We start from the raw sequence: 20,590 nt of genomic DNA, 5'->3' as shown, positions 1-20,590 counted from the left end.
AGAAGGTGTCAGTATATGTGTCTTCCCCTCATATAGGAGAGTGGGAATACCCCAAACAAATGGGACTGTAGGTAAAACAGGCAGGAGGGATAAACCCATATACTCAAGAAGGGGGATTCATATGGGAGTTGGTCAGGAGAGAGTCGACTCGTGCAGGAGACAGTTGGTGAGGCTAATCCGGGCACCCAATAAAAAAAAAGGATAAATAAGAGGCTCAGGAGGTTGTCAGTTGGTCGTCGTTGGAGAAGGAGGAGAGCGGGAGGCACGCTGCACCCGTGTACCCTGTGAACGGACATAAATTCCCCACGTACAGCCCTAACTATCGGTCTGCTGACGACTCCGGGGTCCGGTGTCTGACCGGGGCTCTGTTCAGGAGGTGATCCGTAAGTGACTGCGGCAGGCGGGGTTGAGATATCCGTCTCTCCCTCAACTCTAGATAGAGGCTGCCCGACGGGTGTGATGCAGCGACTTAAAGCCCGTCCCGCGTTTGAAAGGAGGCGCTAGAGGCACAAATAGATGGAGGACACCCGCAGTGAGTACATCCGACAGCAGGAGCCTTTCTGTTAAAACTTACACTGTGACCTGCTAAAGAAGGAGGGCCGGGAGAGGCTAGTTAGTAAAAGACTTTGCCGCAGATACGCCTTCTGGGTGGCCGCATCCATCAGTCTGCCAACCCGATCACAGTAAGAGGGAGGCAGGAACATTCAGGGCGCAGCAGAGGGACAGAGAGGGGCGGATTCAGTCACTCCATATAAAGAAGGAGGTGGGCCAGCATAGTTTGGATAGAAAGTATCCTCTAATGCAGGGGATATACCACAGCATCTCCAGCCTACACATAACCTGTCCTCCAGCAGCAAGTCAGATATTTACTGGATAAAAGCAGCAGACAGGATAGAAAGAGACAGAGTCGTCTTTAATATATTTGAAATAAAGTGGATGTAGTTAAAGAAAGAGGGCTTCTCGATTAAAGAAAGAGATAGACTCACCTCTGGCATAAACTCTATATAACGGGCGCAGATACGGTACCAGTTTGTTCTCTTGTGTGCAAGCTTACCCGCCTCCTATATAGCTGCAAGAAAAAAAACAAACAGATAGAAATTGTTAGCATCAACTGTCTGCCACCCTGATAAAGAAGATTGAGTACAATACAGACCAGCATTTATATAGGGGATACAAAAGTTAGATACCCCTGCACTGAGACAAAATATACTTCAACTTCTAGATATTACCACATTTTTGAACGCTTTCGAATTGCATCGTATAAGGGGTTATCGAACTGGAGGATAAGGCTTTGTTAACACCGGAATTGTATCAAATACCTATTTAGGATTTATCTTACTCAATACCAGAAAATTTGGAGGTTATTACATAACAGAAACTTCATGTGCACCAACGACATGGCCATTAGACATTGCGCAGCGTAGACATTTGTAAACAAGGTAGCCACATTCGAGGTAGGGACTAAAAGGAAATAAGAGTATTCCTTCCCGGGGTCTGTATTATTAGTGAATATTTTATTGTTTTCAGTATTTACCTGTAATTATATTCAATTGAGTAGGTTGAATTTAGTGAAAGTGCTGCATATCGTTTAAGAAAACATTTGAATCCCGCAGGTCAAAGAATGAACTATGTGGATTCTCAGTAGTGGATAAAATAAAATGCATAGAATGTTTATATAGCTACTTGTATAAATATATTGTTACCATTTAGAGTTATATAACTGGGGAAGGGTTAAAATCCCTAAGGGCTTCTTAGAAACCCAGTGAAGATTGTAAATAAAGTGAATTATTTATTGGAAATAAAAAGAAACTTAATCTTGTCTGGAGTACTTTGAGAATACTTACCCACCATTGAAGAAGCGGACAACTGTAAAGAAAACAAGGTACGACTACCAACTCCATTTATTAAGGAATAGCATATCGGAGATTACATATGTCCTGCACTGTGCTGACTGCCCCTTCCCATGTGTATGTCCTGCACTGTGCTGACTGCCCCTTCCCATGTGTATGTCCTGCACTGTGCTGACTGCCCCTTCCCATGTGTATGTCCTGCACTGTGCTGACTGCCCCTTCCCATGTGTATGTCCTGCACTGTGCTGACTGCCCCTTCCCATGTGTATGTCCTGCACTGTGCTGACTGCCCCTTCCCATGTGTATATCCTGCACTGTGCTGTCTACCCTTTCCCAACTGTATGTCCTGCATTGTGCTGTTTGCCCCGCCATATGTACACTACAGACATGGCCGGATTAAGGGAGGAGCAACAGGGGCGGCCGTCCCGGGCCCTCACACACAGCTGTTTGCAGCTGAGTAGGTCTCCTCCGGTTGTTTAGGGAGCAGCTTTCACTGTCGCCGTAGGTGTTAGGTGCCATTTTCCACTTCTGTGTGTGTGCTGCAGCCTGTCCCTCCTCTGGTGCTCCGCTATCCGCTCACACATCGCGGCTGCCCGCTCCCACATAAACTCTCCCTGCAACAAAGGGCTGCAGCATGCCCCTCCTCCCACATCGCCTCTCCCTGCAAGGTTCAGAACCAGTGGCCACGTACACAGCGAACCCACACTGCGCTGTACTGTCTACAGACTTAGCTTCGATATATATATACACACACACCCACACATACTGTATATTTGTGTGTATATCCGACAGCACCTTGCTCCGGCGTCCTGGGCTGGCGCCGCAGCGGGCGGGAGACGCACACACAGCGGTGGGGATATAAGGTGAGAACTTTAATGTATTGTTTGTATCCTGACGACAATTTTTAATGAAATTGAAACGTTGACATATTCATACGGAGTCTGACCGTTTATTCATCAGTATCCACAATGCTGTGAGTGCCGCCTGATATCATTGTATATTTGTTTTCATCATGGCTGTGAGGGCACCGGGCGCAGTGTAATTGCTTATTGCAGTGCCGGACACTGTTTGTATATCTATACAGAACGTTCCAGACTGCTGGGGTGGTTCAAGTCACGGCAACCATCAATTAGGTTCACAGATCTACTTGAGTATTGATTCTTATTTTGTACCTCAGGACTCGCTGCTTTTTCACTTTTTTCACTTATTTCACGAAGGTGGTCTAATGTTCTAGGTGCTGCTCTTGAACTTTTACGTACAGAGCACAGATGATCTCTGACTATTATATCAATTTATTACTGCTCAATTAATTTATTGATTGTTTTAAACTCATTGTTGTATTGCTACCAATATGGCAGAATATAATGCTGGTGAAAATGAAACCTTCAATCCTTTACTGATACCTTTGCAAGAATACTTTAGTTACTCTGAGACAGAGACTGACACCATCTTACACAAAGAACAGCTCTTTGACCAAATTGAGGCACTTTCCACTGATGTGATTTTCCGAGATTTACTTCGATTAAAGAAAAAGGAAATTGATTTTACGCTTCATGCAATCACACTTAGCGATTACTTCCGTTCCAAAAAAATACAGAGGGGATTCAGAGTTCGTAACTGTCCCACAATAGGCAGGTGGGACCCTGCCTTCTGCCGTAAATGGGTTTCCATCCTTAATAAATGCTCGGCGGACTTAATGTTACTGGTTATCGAGCATTCCAATAAAGAGGTGGAATCTATTAAAATGAAAATCTCAGCATTGGAGGTAACGCATGTACCGCTACTAGAAGCTGATAAAGATAATGAGTGGCTGAACAAACTCAGCAATCAGCTTGCCACCTATAAGCAAGACCTAATCAAATACAAACGGGAGAAATTCCTGAAAGTGGAGAAGGACTATGATAATCATCAGGTCTATAGATGGCTGTCTGGCAACAAGGAAGGTGAAATTAAGCGCCCCTTCTTTCGCAGACAACGGTACCCGAGAACAGCTTTAGACACCGAGACCTCTGCTGAAAACACCAGTACGGCTAGCGACTCTGAACCCCGACGTAATCGTAATCGCCGTAGAGGTCCTAACCTCCCTTTAGGTGTGACAATGCGCACCGGTGCCCGCAAAGACGCCCTACCCGACGAGGCGGACAATTCAGATGCACCCAAACGTGGAAAAAAGCCACCCGTTGCCAACAAGAAAAAATAATCTTTAATCTATCTAGTGTGGAATTAACACACAGCGAGAAGAGTGTTCTCTCAAAGGGTTTTTCCTTTGTGCCATCTAGAGATTTTGATCACTTGAGGTGGAATATTGAAAAACATCAACTCCAACGAAAGCTCAAATTAAAGGAGTTTTTTTCACAAAATCAAACTGATAGGAATACCGAAGGGCCGATTCCCCCGAGTTTGATGCAATTTAAAAAGCCATCTTCTTTTGACCCACTTTCTAACAATCCCAGTATCAAAACCTTTATGCGCATCATTGACCAGCAGGTGACAAACACAATGCAAGAACCTGCCCCGTTTGCATCCAATCTCAACCAACAAGAACGTAGAGCATTGAAATCTCTATCCAGCAATGAGAATTTGATCATCCGTCCAGCGGACAAGGGCGGTGCGGTCGTTCTCCAGGACTTGAATGATTATAGAATCGAGCTACAGCGACAGTTAGTGGAACCCGGTGTTTATATAAAACTCAGGGGTGACCCTACTGTCGGCTTCTCTCAAAATCTTAGAGAGATTCTTTTACTTGCATTGGATGCCTCACTTATAACTGAGGAGTGCTTTGAGGTCCTTATTCCAGAGTTTCCTCTGGTTCCATTATTGTACAGTTTGCCAAAAATCCACAAGGGTTTAGACCCTCCGCCTGGCAGGCCCATTATTGCGGCACGTGGGTCTTTATTTCAACCCACTTCAACTCTACTAGATTCCATCTTGCAACCTTTTGTACAGGTACATCCTAATTATTTACTGGACACCACAGCACTCCTCAATAAATTAATTGATTTAGGCACTGTTCCCAGTGATGTATGGTTAATTTCAGCAGATGTGTGTAGTTTGTACACTGTCATTCCTCATGCTGAGGGGCTGGATATAGTGCAGAAGTTCTTGCTGGAATGTAGCTCTCTCGATAAAATTCACATTGAAATTATTGGGCAACTGCTGGAACTCATCCTCAGCAAAAATTATTTTCTTTTTGATGGAAATTTTTATTTGCAGACCAAAGGGTGTGCGATGGGTTCCGCAGTTGCTCCGACGTATGCTAATATTTTCATGTTCGCGGTTGAACATGAGATATTTTTCAAAAATCCTGAGATTGCTACTAATATTGTATTCTATACCAGATTTATTGATGACCTCCTGCTTGTGTGGAGGGGGACAGAGGCGAGTTTCAAATCAATCATGGAACAAGACAATGATTCCTCTAGTCCGGTCAAATTTACGTATAAGATGGATCGACAGGTCATTGATTTCCTTGACGTTAACATTTCTCTTATGGAGGGTAGGATTACCACCACGGTTTTTACTAAACCTACTGATCGCAACACCTTCCTACATTGGAAGAGTTGTCACCCTAGAAGTCTGAAATATGGCTTGCCATATTCTCAGATGATTAGAGTCAGAAGGATCAATGATGACGCGGACACAGCTGCTACTCAAATTGACGATTTGATCTCTAAATTTGTAGCCAGGGGGTATAAACGGCCTGAATTATTGCTCGATAAGAATAGAGTAATGGCCTTGGATAGAAAGGACCTACTAACTAAGAAAGAAAGGACTATAGATAATCTTAAATTCCCCTGGGTTAATCAATTTCATTCACGATCTGAAACAGTCAGTAAAATTACCAAAAAACACTGGCATCTTATCAAGTCAGATGAAAATCTGGGTTTGGGCACGGTGGATTTAATGCCTAGTTTCTCTAGCTCTAGTAGTCTGAGAGATATTCTAGTTAAAACGGACATCACAGGCAAAGGGCTACCACCATCAAAAAATGTTTTGGCGAAAGGTAAAATAGGTTGCTTTAAATCTGCACTACATGTAAGTACTTAATTAGCGGTGACACTTTTTGTCATCCTCATCTGGGGACCAAGATCAAAATTTATCATCGTTTAACGTGTGAAAGCACTCACGTTGTATATCAGATCATATGCCCCTGTGGGCTCTCCTACGTGGGTAAAACCATTAGAAAGTTCAAGGAGAGGATGACGGTACATCGCTCAGCTATTAGACAGGCACTTACTACCGGTACAAGTGATCAACCAGTAGCCAGGCATTTTGCCGATTTGAAACACAGTGTAGCAAGCATAAAGTACCGTATGATAGATCACGTCCCTTTATCCATGAGAGGGGGTGATAGGGGTGCAGCTCTGCTGAGGTGCGAGGCCAGGTGGATTTTTAAACTTGATGTGTTGTCTCCTCGTGGCCTAAATGAGAAGCTCCCTCTATCATGCTTCTAAATGAATGCAGCAGATTTATGTGTAAACAAGAAGTACTGAGAGTGTTTATTGTAGAGATGAGCGGGTTCGGTTCCTCGGAATCCGAACCCGCCCGAACTTCAGTTTTTTTTACACGGGGCCGAGCGACTCGGATCTTCCCGCCTTGCTCGGTTAACCCGAGCGCGCCCGAACGTCATCATCCCGCTGTTGGATTCTCGCGAGGCTCGGATTCTATCGCGAGACTCGGATTCTATATAAGGAGCCGCGCGTCGCCGCCATTTTCACACGTGCATTGAGATTCATAGGGAGAGGACGTGGCTGGCGTCCTCTCCGTTTATAGAGAAGAGAGTGAGACTAGAGTAGAGAGAGACACAGTAGTAATTTTGGGGAGCATTAGGAGGAGTACTTTAGGAGGAGTACTACTACTTGCTGAAGTGATAGATAGATAGTGTGACTGTATAATGTATATCTGACTTGTGGGGGAGACACTGACAGTGGGGAGCAGTTAGAGTCTGAGAGCAGGACTTGCTGCCAGAGTGCCACACTGCCATTGTGACCACACTGACCACCAGTATAATATATATTGTGATTGTCTGCTTAGGAGTACTACTTGCAAGTTGCTGATAGTGTGACCAGTGACCTGACCACCAGTTTAATAATCACCACCAGTTTAATATATATAATATATATATATAATTGTATATAATATATATATAATATTGTATACCACCTACCCGTTTTTTTTTTCTTTCTTCTTCTTTATACATACTACTATAGTAGCTTACTGTAGCAGTCTGCGGTGCTGCTGAGCTGACAGTGTCCAGCAGGTCCGTCATCAGTCATTACATAATAAATATATATTATATACCTGTCCGGCTGCAGTACTAGTGATATTATATATATATATATATATATATTGATTTCATCTCATTATCATCCAGTCTATATTAGCAGCAGACACAGTACGGTAGTCCACGGCTGTAGCTACCTCTGTGTTGGCAGTCGCTGGTCCATCCATAATTGTATACCACCTACCCGTGGTTTTTTTTTTCTTTCTTCTTTATACATACTACTATAGTAGCTTACTGTAGCAGTCTGCGGTGCTGCTGAGCTGACAGTGTCCAGCAGGTCCGTCATCAGTCATTACATAATAAATATATCTACCTGTCCGGCTGCAGTACTAGTGTGATATTATATATAAATATATTGATTTCATCTCATTATCATCCAGTCTATATTAGCAGCAGACACAGTACGGTAGTCCACGGCTGTAGCTACCTCTGTGTCGGCAGTCGCTGGTCCATCCATAATTGTATACCACCTACCCGTGGTTTTTTTCTTTTTCTTTCTTCTTTATACATACTACTATAGTAGCTTACTGTAGCAGTCTGCGGTGCTGCTGAGCTGACAGTGTCCAGCAGGTCCGTCATCAGTCATTACATAATAAATATATATTATATACCTGTCCGGCTGCAGTACTAGTGATATTATATATATATATATATTGATTTCATCTCATTATCATCCAGTCTATATTAGCAGCAGACACAGTACGGTAGTCCACGGCTGTATCTACCTCTGTGTCGGCAGTCGCTCGTCCATCCATAAGTATACTAGTATCCATCCATCTCCATTGTTTACCTGAGGTGCCTTTTAGTTGTGCCTATTAAAATATGGAGAACAAAAATGTTGAGGTTCCAAAATTAGGGAAAGATCAAGATCCACTTCCACCTTGTGCTGAAGCTGCTGCCACTAGTCATGGCCGAGACGATGAAATGCCAGCAACGTCGTCTGCCAAGGCCGATGCCCAATGTCATAGTACAGAGCATGTAAAATCCAAAACACCAAATATCAGTAAAAAAAGGACTCCAAAATCTAAAATAAAATTGTCGGAGGAGAAGCGTAAACTTGCCAATATGCCATTTACCACACGGAGTGGCAAGGAACGGCTGAGGCCCTGGCCTATGTTCATGGCTAGTGGTTCAGCTTCACATGAGGATGGAAGCACTCAGCCTCTTGCTAGAAAAATGAAAAGACTCAAGCTGGCAAAAGCACCGCAAAGAACTGTGCGTTCTTCGAAATCCCAAATCCACAAGGAGAGTCCAATTGTGTCGGTTGCGATGCCTGACCTTCCCAACACTGGACGTGAAGAGCATGCGCCTTCCACCATTTGCACGACCCCTGCAAGTGCTGGAAGGAGCACCCGCAGTCCAGTTCCTGATAGTCAGATTGAAGATGTCAGTGTTGAAGTACACCAGGATGAGGAGGATATGGGTGTTGCTGGCGCTGGGGAGGAAATTGACAAGGAGGATTCTGATGGTGAGGTGGTTTGTTTAAGTCAGGCACCCGGGGAGACACTTGTTGTCCGTGGGAGGAATATGGCCGTTGACATGCCTGGTGAAAATACCAAAAAAATCAGCTCTTCGGTGTGGAAGTATTTCAACAGAAATGCGGACAACATTTGTCAAGCCGTGTGTTGCCTTCGTCAAGCTGTAATAAGTAGGGGTAAGGACGTTAACCACCTCGGAACATCCTCCCTTATACGTCACCTGCAGCGCATTCATAATAAGTCAGTGACAAGTTCAAAAACTTTGGGCGACAGCGGAAGCAGTCCACTGACCAGTAAATCCCTTCCTCTTGTAACCAAGCTCACGCAAACCACCCCACCAACTCCCTCAGTGTCAATTTCCTCCTTCCCCAGGAATGCCAATAGTCCTGCAGGCCATGTCACTGGCAATTCCGACGAGTCCTCTCCTGCCTGGGATTCCTCCGATGCATCCTTGCGTGTAACGCCTACTGCTGCTGGCGCTGCTGTTGTTGCTGCTGGGAGTCGATGGTCATCCCAGAGGGGAAGTCGTACTCGTAAGCCCACTTTTACTACTTCCACCAAGCAATTCACTGTCCAACAGTCCTTTGCGAGGAAGATGAAATATCACAGCAGTCATCCTGCTGCAAAGCGGATAACTGAGGCCTTGGCATCCTGGGTGGTGAGAAACGTGGTTCCGGTATCCATCATTACTGCAGAGCCAACTAGAGACTTGTTGGAGGTACTGTGTCCCCGGTACCAAATACCATCTAGGTTCCATTTCTCTAGGCAGGCGATACCGAAAATGTACACAGACCTCAGAAAAAGAGTCACCAGTGTCCTAAAAAATGCAGCTGTACCCAATGTCCACTTAACCACGGACATGTGGAGCAGGGCAGGGTCAGGACTATATGACTGTGACAGCCCACTGGGTAGATGTATGGACTCCCGCCGCAAGAACAGCAGCGGCGGCACCAGTAGCAGCATCTCGCAAACGCCAACTCTTTCCTAGGTAGGCTACGCTTTGTATCACCGGTTTCCAGAATACGCACACAGCTGAAAACCTCTTACGGCAACTGAGGAAGATCATCGCGGAATGGCTTACCCCAATTGGACTCTCCTGTGGATTTGTGGCATCGGACAACGCCAGCAATATTGTGTGCGCATTAAATCTGGGCAAATTCCAGCACGTCCCATGTTTTGCACATACCTTGAATTTGGTGGTGCAGAATTTTTTTAAAAACGACAGGGGCGTGCAAGAGATGCTGTCGGTGGCCAGAAGAATTGCGGGACACTTTCGGCGTACAGGCACCACGTACAGAAGACTGGAGCACCACCAAAAACAACTGAACCTGCCCTGCCATCATCTGAAGCAAGAAGTGGTAACGAGGTGGAATTCAACCCTATATATGCTTCAGAGGTTGGAGGAGCAGCAAAAGGCCATTCAAGCCTATACAATTCAGCACGATATAGGAGGTGGAATGCACCTGTCTCAAGCGCAGTGGAGAATGATTTCAACATTGTGCAAGGTTCTGCTGCCCTTTGAACTTGCCACACGTGAAGTCAGTTCAGACACTGCCAGCCTGAGTCAGGTCATTCCCCTCATCAGGCTTTTGCAGAAGAAGCTGGAGACATTGAAGGAGGAGCTAACACAGAGCGATTCCACTAGGCATGTGGGACTTGTGGATGGAGCCCTTAATTCGGATTCACGGGTGGTCAATCTGTTGAAATCAGAGCACTACATTTTGGCCACCGTGCTCGATCCTAGATTTAAAACCTACCTTGGATCTCTCTTTCCGGCAGACACAAGTCTGCTGGGGTTCAAAGACCTGCTGGTGAGAAAATTGTCAAGTCAAGCGGAACGCGACCTGTCAACATCTCCTCCTTCACATTCTCCCGCAACTGGGGGTGCGAGGAAAAGGCTCAGAATTCCGAGCCCACCCGCTGGCGGTGATGCAGGGCAGTCTGGAGCGACTGCTGATGCTGACATCTGGTCCGGACTGAAGGACCTGTCAACGATTACGGACATGTCGTCTACTGTCACTGCATATGATTCTCTCCCCATTGAAAGAATGGTGGAGGATTATATGAGTGACCGCATCCAAGTAGGCACGTCACACAGTCCGTACTTATACTGGCAGGAAAAAGAGGCAATTTGGAGGCCCTTGCACAAACTGGCTTTATTCTACCTAAGTTGCCCTCCCACAAGTGTGTACTCCGAAAGAGTGTTTAGTGCCGCCGCTCACCTTGTCAGCAATCGGCGTACGAGGTTACTTCCAGAAAATGTGGAGAAGATGATGTTCATTAAAATAAATTATAATCAATTCCTCCGTGGAGACATTGACCAGCAGCAATTGCCTCCACAAAGTACACAGGGAGCTGAGATGGTGGATTCCAGTGGGGACGAATTGATAATTTGTGAGGAGGGGGATGTACACGGTGATATATCGGAGGATGATGATGAGGTGGACATCTTGCCTCTGTAGAGCCAGTTTGTGCAAGGAGAGATTAATTGCTTCTTTTTTGGTGGGGGTCCAAACCAACCCGTCATTTCAGTCACAGTCGTGTGGCAGACCCTGTCACTGAAATGATGGGTTGGTTAAAGTGTGCATGTCCTGTTTATACAACATAAGGGTGGGTGGGAGGGCCCAAGGACAATTCCATCTTGCACCTCTTTTTTCTTTAATTTTTCTTTGCGTCATGTGCTGTTTGGGGAGTGTTTTTTGGAAGGGCCATCCTGCGTGACACTGCAGTGCCACTCCTAGATGGGCCCGGTGTTTGTGTCGGCCACTAGGGTCGCTTATCTTACTCACACAGCTACCTCATTGCGCCTCTTTTTTTCTTTGCGTCATGTGCTGTTTGGGGAGTGTTTTTTGGAAGGGCCATCCTGCGTGACACTGCAGTGCCACTCCTAGATGGGCCCGGTGTTTGTGTCGGCCACTAGGGTCGCTTATCTTACTCACACAGCTACCTCATTGCGCCTCTTTTTTTCTTTGCGTCATGTGCTGTTTGGGGAGTGTTTTTTGGAAGGGCCATCCTGCGTGACACTGCAGTGCCACTCCTAGATGGGCCCGGTGTTTGTGTCGGCTACTAGGGTCGCTTATCTTACTCACACAGCTACCTCATTGCGCCTCTTTTTTTCTTTGCGTCATGTGCTGTTTGGGGAGTGTTTTTTGGAAGGGCCATCCTGCGTGACACTGCAGTGCCACTCCTAGATGGGCCCGGTGTTTGTGTCGGCCACTAGGGTCGCTTATCTTACTCACACAGCTACCTCATTGCGCCTCTTTTTTTCTTTGCGTCATGTGCTGTTTGGGGAGTGTTTTTTGGAAGGGCCATCCTGCGTGACACTGCAGTGCCACTCCTAGATGGGCCCGGTGTTTGTGTCGGCCACTAGGGTCGCTTATCTTACTCACACAGCTACCTCATTGCGCCTCTTTTTTTCTTTGCGTCATGTGCTGTTTGGGGAGTGTTTTTTGGAAGGGCCATCCTGCGTGACACTGCAGTGCCACTCCTAGATGGGCCCGGTGTTTGTGTCGGCCACTAGGGTCGCTTAGCTTAGTCATCCAGCGACCTCGGTGCAAATTTTAGGACTAAAAATAATATTGTGAGGTGTGAGGTATTCAGAATAGACTGAAAATGAGTGGAAATAATGGTTATTGAGGTTAATAATACTTTGGGATCAAAATGACCCCCAAATTCTATGATTTAAGCTGTTTTTTAGGGTTTTTTGAAAAAAACACCCGAATCCAAAACACACCCGAATCCGACAAAAAAAATTCGGTGAGGTTTTGCCAAAACGCGGTCGAACCCAAAACACGGCCGCGGAACCGAACCCAAAACCAAAACCCGAAAAATTTCAAGTGCACATCTCTAGTTTATTGTTATATCTACTGACTAAAATCACCTATCTTAGTTGTGTAATCATTCGTTTTCTTGCTAGATATGTATAAGTTCTGTCAAATGATTTGCCATATATAGAACCATCTGACTGTATTATCGTTACTGAGTTCTGTAACATCGTGTTGTTTTATGCATATTTTAGTAGCATAATAACCATTGAGTATTATATATGACTGGCGATTTAGCTGATATATGTATTTGCAACTATTCAGGGTGGAGATTATTGGCTTTTTTCTGTAATTTACTGTAGCACCGGGACATGTTTACAGTTTCTATGGTGATGGGTTTCAGAGCGGTTGTGAGGGCGTTCAGCCTTTACGTCATCCGACAGCGCCTTGCTCCGGGGTCCTGGGCTGGCGCCGCAGCGGGCGGGAGACGCACACACAGCGGTGGGGATATAAGGTGAGAACTTTAATGTATTGTTTGTATCCTGACGACAATTTTTAATGAAATTGAAACGTTGACATATTCATACGGAGTCTGACCGTTTATTCATCAGTATCCACAATGCTGTGAGTGCCGCCTGATATCATTGTATATTTGTATATATATATATATATATATATATATACACATACATATATATATATATATATATATATATACACATATATATACACACAGTGGTTGAAGTGGAAATTTTGAAGTGGGTGACCACGCCAGAAAAGGGGGCGTGGTCGCCCAAAAGGGGCGTGTCCAGTGTAGTTGAACCCCTTATACTATCTAGTACTGGTGCCCCTTTCACCTTATAGCACACGGTACGAGCTGAAATTCACATTATAGCACACGGTACGAGCTGAAGTTCACATTATAGCACACTGAATGAGCCGAAACTCACATTATAGCACACTGACTGAGCCGAAATACACATTGTAGCACACTGAATGAGCCGAAACTCACATTGTAGCACACTGAATGAGCCGAAATTCACATTGTAACACACTGAATGAGCCGAAATTCACATTGTAGCACACTGAATGAGCCGAAATTCACCTTGTAGCACACTGAATGAGCCGAAATTCACATTGTAGCACACTGAATGAGCTGAAATTCACATTGTAGCACACTGAATGAGCCGAAACTCACATTGTAGCACACTGAATGAGCCGAGATTCACCTTGTAGCACACTGAATGAGCTGAAATTCACATTGTAGCACACTGAATGAGCCGAAATTCACATTGTAGAACACTGAATGAGCCGAAACTCACATTGTAGCACACTGAATGAGCCGAAATTCACCTTGTAGCACACTGAATGAGCCGAAATTCACATTATAGCACACTGAATGAGCCGAAATTCACATTGTAGCACACTGAATGAGCCGAAATTCACCTTGTAGCACACTGAATGAGATGAAATTCACATTGTAGCACACTGAATGAGCCGAAATTCACATTATAGTACACTGACTGAGCCGAAATTCACATTATAGCACACTGAATGAGCCGAAATTCACATTGTAGCACACTGAATGAGCCGAAATTCACATTATAGCACACTGAATGAGCCGAAATTCACATTGTAGCACACTGAATGAGCCGAAATTCACATTATAGCACACTGAATGAGCCAAAATTCACATTGTAGCACACTGAATGAGCCGAAATTCACCTTGTAGCACACTGAATGAGATGAAATTCACATTATAGCACACTGAATGAGCCGAAATTCACATTGTAGCACACTGAATGAGCCGAAATTCACCTTGTAGCACACTGAATGAGCCGAAATTCACATTGTAGCACACTGAATGAGCTGAAATTCACATTGTAGCACACTGAATGAGCTGAAATTCACATTCTAGCACACTGAATGAGCCGAAATTCACATTGTAGCACACTGAATGAGCTGAAATTCACATTGTAGCACACTAAATGAGCCGGAATTCACATTGTAGCACACTGAATGAGCTGAAATTCACATTGTAGCACACTGAATGAGCCGAAATTCACATTGTAGCACACTGAATGAGCTGAAATTCACATTATAGCACACTGAATGAGCCGGAATTCACATTGTAGCACACTGAATGAGCTGAAATTCACATTGTAGCACACTGAATGAGCCGAAATTCACATTGTAGCACACTGAATGAGCTGAAATTCACATTGTAGCACACTGAATGAGCCGAAATTCACATTGTAGCACACTGAATGAGCTGAAATTCACATTGTAGCACACTGAATGAGACGAAATTCACATTGTAGCACACTGAATGAGCCGACATTCACCTTGTAGCACACTGAATGAGCCGAAATTCACATTATAACACACTGAATGAGCTGAAATTCACCTTGTAACACACTGAATGAGCTGAAATTGTGACAGCAGGGACAGCCAGAGTGACGACAGGGAGAGAGAGAGTGACGACAGGGAGAGAGAGTGACGACAGTGACGACAGGGAGAGAGAGAGACGACAGTGACGAAAGGGAGAGTGACGACAGGGAGAGAGAGAGTGACGACAGTGACGACAGGGAGAGTGACGACAGGGAGAGAGAGTGACGACAGGGAGAGAGAGTGACGACAGGGAGAGAGAGAGTGACGACAGGGAGAGAGAGTGACGACAGGGAGAGTGATGACAGTAACGACAGGGAGAGAGAGTGACGACAGGGAGAGAGAGAGTGACGACAGGGAGAGAGAGTGATGACAGGGAGAGAGAGTGACGACAGGGAGAGAGAGTGATGACATTGAAGACGGAGAGAGAGTGACGACAGGGAGAGAGAGTGACGACAGGGAGAGAGAGTGACGACAGGGAGAGGGAGTGATGACATTGAAGACAGGGAGAGAGTGACGACAGGGAGAGAGAGTGATGACAGGGAGAGAGAGTGACGACAGTGATGACAGGGAGAGAGAGTGACGACAGTGATGACAGGGAGAGTGACGACAGTGACGACAGGGAGAGAGAGTGACGACAGGGAGAGAGAGTGATGACAGTAACGACAGGGCGAGAGAGTGACGACAGGGAGAGAGAGTGACAACAGGGAGAGGGAGTGATGACATTGAAGACAGGGAGAGAGTGACGACAGGGAGAGAGAGAGTGACGACAGGGAGAGAGAGTGACGACAGTGACGACAGAGAGAGAGACGACAGTGACGATAGGGAGAGAGAGTGACAACAGGGAGAGTGACGACAGGGAGAGTGACGACAGGGAGAGAGAGTGACGACAGGGATGACAGGGAGAGAGAGTGATGACAGGGAGAGAGTGACGACAGGGAGAGAGGTGACAGCAGGGGAACATTACCTCAGTTGTTGCTGGTGGCTGGCAGCAGTGGGCTGCTGGCAGCGTGCGGTGAGCGGCGACGGGCGGCTGTGAACTAGTACTGCACTCTACACAGCCACCGGCCGCCGTGCAGGGACTGGGAGCACAATGTGCAGCAGGATGGCCACTTCCCTCGCCTCCGGCTGCACTTTCAGTGCATTTCTGGGTCAGTGGAAGAAGTGGCGGTATACCATACCATACCGCCCCACCTCGACCACTGTGTGTGTGTGTGTTTATTATATATATATATATATAGATATATATAGTACAGTCCAGGCAAGCAGCGGCACTTGGAGACTGGCACAGCAAATACTTGTAAACAACAGTGAGTTGAATGCATTACATCAAAACAGGATCCAACGTTTCGGGCCCATAGGCTGGAACATTGGTACACGCATCATTGGGGATGCTTTAATTAGTGATGAGCGGGTTCGGTTCCTCGGAATCCGAACCCGCCCGAACTTCACCTTTTTTTTACACGGGTCCGAGCGACTCGGATCCTCCCGCCTTGCTCGGTTAACCCGAGCGCGCCCGAATGTCATCATCCCGCTGTCGGATTCTCGCGAGACTCGGATTCTATATAAGGAGCCGCGCGTCGCCGCCATTTTCACACGTGCATTGAGATTGATAGGGAGAGGACGTGGCTGGCATCCTCTCCGTTGTATTAGAAAAAAAACAAAACTGAGTGACTTAGTTTTAATTGTGGGGAGGATTGGGGACGGGGAGCAGCTGTTAGGGAGTACAGTGCAGGGTTTTGAGTTTAATCCGTTGTTTCTCTGCCTGAAAAAAAAACGCTCCACCATATCTGTGCTCACTCAGTGTGCTGCACTGCTGCATGATATATCTGTGCTGAGTGCACTGCTCACACTGCCTAATTGTGGGGACTGGGGAGCAGTTATAGCAGGAGTACAGTGCACAGTTTTGCTGACAGTGACCACCAGTCCAGTATACGTTTGTCTGCCTGAAAAACACTGGTGTTTTTTTTTTCTTTCTTCATGCTAGTTTGTTTAGCAGTCTGCTGACAGTGTCCACCAGGTCCGACCGTTATACAGTATATTATATATATAATTAAGCACTAAGCAGCAGTACGGTAGGCCACGGCTGTACCTACCTTTGTGTCGTCAGTGCACTCGTCGTCCATAAGTATAAGTAATACTATGCTATCCATCCATCTACATTGTATACCTGTGGTGTTTTTTTTTTTCTTTCTTCATACTAGTTTGTTTAGCAGTCTGCTGACAGTGTCCACCAGGTCCGTTATACAGTATATTATATATATAAGCACTAAGCAGCAGTACGGTAGGCCACGGCTGTACCTACCTCTGTGTCGTCACTCGTCGTCCATAAGTATAAGTAATAATAGTATACTATCCATCCATCTACATTGTATACCTGTGGTGGCTTTTAGTTGTGCGCAAAATATGGAGAACAAAAATGTGGAGGTTAAAAAAATAGGGAAAGATCAAGATCCACTTCCACCTCGTGCTGAAGCTGCTGCCACTAGTCATGGCCGAGACGATGAAATGCCATCAACGTCGTCTGCCAAGGCCGATGCCCAATGTCATAGTAGAGAGCATGTAAAATCCAAAACACAAAAGATCAGTAAAATGACCCAAAAATCAAAATTAAAAGCGTCTGAGGAGAAGCGTAAACTTGCCAATATGCCATTTACGACACGGAGTGGCAAGGAACGGCTGAGGCCCTGGCCTATGTTCAGGGCTAGTGGTTCAGCTTCACATGAGGATGGAAGCACTCATCCTCTCGCTAGAAAACTGCAGTGCCACTCCTAGATGGGCCAGGTATTTGTGTCGGCCACTTGGGTCGCTTAGCTTAGTCACACAGCTACCTCATTGCGCCTCTTTTTTTCTTTGCATCATGTGCTGTTTGGGGACAATTTGTTTGAAGTGCCATCCTGCCTGACACTGCAGTGCCACTCCTAGATGGACCAGGTGTTTGTGTCGGCCACTAGGGTCGCTTAGCTTACTCACACAGCTACCTCATTGCACCTCTTTTTTTTTTCTTTGCGTCATGTGCTGTTTGGGGAGTGTTTTTTGGAAGGGCCATCCTGCGTGACACTGCAGTGTCACTCCTAGATGGGCCAGGTGTTTGTGTCGGCCATTAGGGTCGCTTAGCTTACTCACACAGCTACCTCATTGCACCTCTTTTTTTTTCTCTTTGCGTCATGTGCTGTTTGGGGAGTATTTTTTGGAAGGGCCATCCTGCCTGACACTGCAGTGCCACTCCTAGATGGGCCAGGTGTTTGTGTCGGCCACTTGGGTCGCTTAGCTTAGTCACACAGCTACCTCATTGCGCCTCTTTTTTTCTTTGCATCATGTGCTGTTTGGGGACAATTTGTTTGAAGTGCCATCCTGCCTGACACTGCAGTGCCACTCCTAGATGGACCAGGTGTTTGTGTCGGCCACTAGGGTCGCTTAGCTTACTCACACAGCTACCTCATTGCACCTCTTTTTTTTCTTCTTTGCGTCATGTGCTGTTTGGGGAGTATTTTTTGGAAGGGCCATCCTGCCTGACACTGCAGTGCCACTCCTAGATGGGCCAGGTGTTTGTGTCGGCCACTAGGGTCGCTTAGCTTACTCACACAGCTACCTCATTGCACCTCTTTTTTTTTTCTTTGCGTCATGTGCTGTTTGGGGAGTATTTTTTGGAAGGGCCATCCTGCCTGACACTGCAGTGCCACTCCTAGATGGGCCAGGTGTTTGTGTCGGCCACTTGGGTCGCTTAGCTTAGTCACACAGCTACCTCATTGCGCCTCTTTTTTTCTTTGCATCATGTGCTGTTTGGGGACAATTTGTTTGAAGTGCCATCCTGCCTGACACTGCAGTGCCACTCCTAGATGGACCAGGTGATTGTGTCGGCCACTAGGGTCGCTTAGCTTACTCACACAGCTACCTCATTGCACCTCTTTTTTTTTTTCTTTGCGTCATGTGCTGTTTGGGGAGTATTTTTTGGAAGGGCCATCCTGCCTGACACTGCAGTGCCACTCCTAGATGGGCCAGGTATTTGTGTCGGCCACTAGGGTCGCTTAGCTTACTCACACAGCTACCTCATTGCACCTCTTTTTTTCTTCTTTGCGTCATGTGCTGTTTGGGGAGTGTTTTTTGGAAGGGCCATCCTGCGTGACACTGCAGTGCCACTCCTAGATGGGCCAGGTGTTTGTGTCGGCCACTAGGGTCGCTTATCTTACTCACACAGCTACCTCATTGCGCCTCTTTTTTTCTTTGCGTCATGTGCTGTTTGGGGAGTGTTTTTTGGAAGGGCCATCCTGCGTGACACTGCAGTGCCACTCCTAGATGGGCCAGGTGTTTGTGTCGGCCACTAGGGTCGCTTATCTTACTCACACAGCTACCTCATTGCGCCTCTTTTTTTCTTCTTTGCGTCATGTGCTGTTTGGGGAGTGTTTTTTGGAAGGGCCATCCTGCGTGACACTGCAGTGCCACTCCTAGATGGGCCCGGTGTTTGTGTCGGCCACTAGGGTCGCTTAGCTTAGTTATCCAGCGACCTCGGTGCAAATTTTAGGACTAAAAATAATGTTGTGAGGTGTGAGGTATTCAGAATAGACTGAAAATGAGTGGAAATTATGGTTTTTGAGGTTAATAATACTTTGGGATCAAAATGACCCCCAAATTCTATGATTTAAGCTGTTTTTTAGTGTTTTTTGAAAAAAACACCCGAATCCAAAACACACCCGAATCCGACAAAAAAAATTCGGTGAGGTTTTGCCAAAACGCGTTCGAACCCAAAACACGGCCGCGGAACCGAACCCAAAACCAAAACACAAAACCCGAAAAATTGCCGGTGCACATCTCTAGTATAATACAACCTGTTTGTTGTTTGACCTGGAGCGCCGCTGTTTATTTCGTATTTATCCCAACTATTCTGCGAAGGGCACCTGGGCATTTCTACCAGAGTTAATGGGAGTGCAGGACTATCTACAAATAGTATATATATATATATATATATATATATATATATAAATATATTTATTACTGCATGTCTATAAATATTTATATATGCTTATATATGTAAATATTATGAAGAAAACTTATATTATATATCTTTAGCTTTAGCTGCCTCAGCATGACACATTACTGTATAAGAGTAGCAGCAGCTAGCAGGTGACAGGTTTGACCCCTCTACTCTTTTACGTGGATCAGGCACCCTACCTGCAGCCGCCAACCACCTTCACGGATCTGTTGCATAGGACTGCCAGCCGGCCAGCCCTGGGATGTGTTCAGTGTGCAGTGTTGGCAGGGCGGGACCTCTGTGATGCTGCTGCCCGCTGTGATGACATGTGATGCGGAACAAGCAGCGAGTCACAGTGCCTATGCGGCGCAGGGAGAGACGGGAAAGCCTTCCAGTGCTTCCACCGCCATCATGCTGCCAGCGGCATTTGACCCATCGCATCGGCGCCGGGGGCCGGGAGTGTCTTGTTTGTTAAGGCTGGAGGGGGAGGAGCTCGGTATCCTGCAGGCTGCAGTTGAAGGAAATTTTATTTCCTGTCTACTGCAGCACAGAGTCCTGCAGATGCAGTGGACCTATTTTGGAGGGTGGGCCTGGAGCTGCAGCTCCATCAGCCCCATTGTTAATCCGGCCCTGCCCAGAATCAGCGCAGCTCTTTGTAATGGCGCCCAAACGCTGACAGGGAGGGGGAGAGATGCAGCTCCAGAGCGGGAACATCTGCTGTAGATGGCGCCTGGGGCTGTGGCTACAGGTCAGCGCCTTATCCCCTCAGCTGGACTTTACCACCGGGTACTGCGGGGCCTATACTAAATGGATTTTAGTAAATCTGACCTGTGCCCCTAGCACTGGTGGATATAGTG

General features: G+C 46.2%; 1 protein-coding gene across 2 annotated transcripts in view; it reads left to right on the top strand.

Moving 5' to 3' along the window:
- Nucleotides 1-212: 212 nt before the first annotated feature.
- LOC134957223 (cytochrome P450 4B1-like) overlaps nucleotides 213-20,590 on the top strand; it is a 207,554-nt gene continuing 187,176 nt past the window's right edge. The window contains exons 1-2 of one of the 2 annotated variants that reach the window (XM_063938925.1): nucleotides 213-532; nucleotides 12,739-12,890. In XM_063938925.1, the coding sequence (XP_063794995.1) occupies nucleotides 517-532; nucleotides 12,739-12,890 (168 nt within the window). In that variant the 5' untranslated portion in view covers nucleotides 213-516. The remainder of the gene's footprint in view (nucleotides 533-12,738; nucleotides 12,891-20,590) is intronic. The other variant, XM_063938926.1, reaches the window with a different exon arrangement.

This window comes from Pseudophryne corroboree, chromosome 9 (genome assembly GCF_028390025.1).
Source record: "Pseudophryne corroboree isolate aPseCor3 chromosome 9, aPseCor3.hap2, whole genome shotgun sequence".
In the NCBI taxonomy this organism is placed as follows: Eukaryota; Metazoa; Chordata; class Amphibia; order Anura; family Myobatrachidae; genus Pseudophryne; species Pseudophryne corroboree.
Note: the sequence above shows the minus strand (reverse complement) of the source record. Positions and strands in the feature narration are given on the sequence as shown.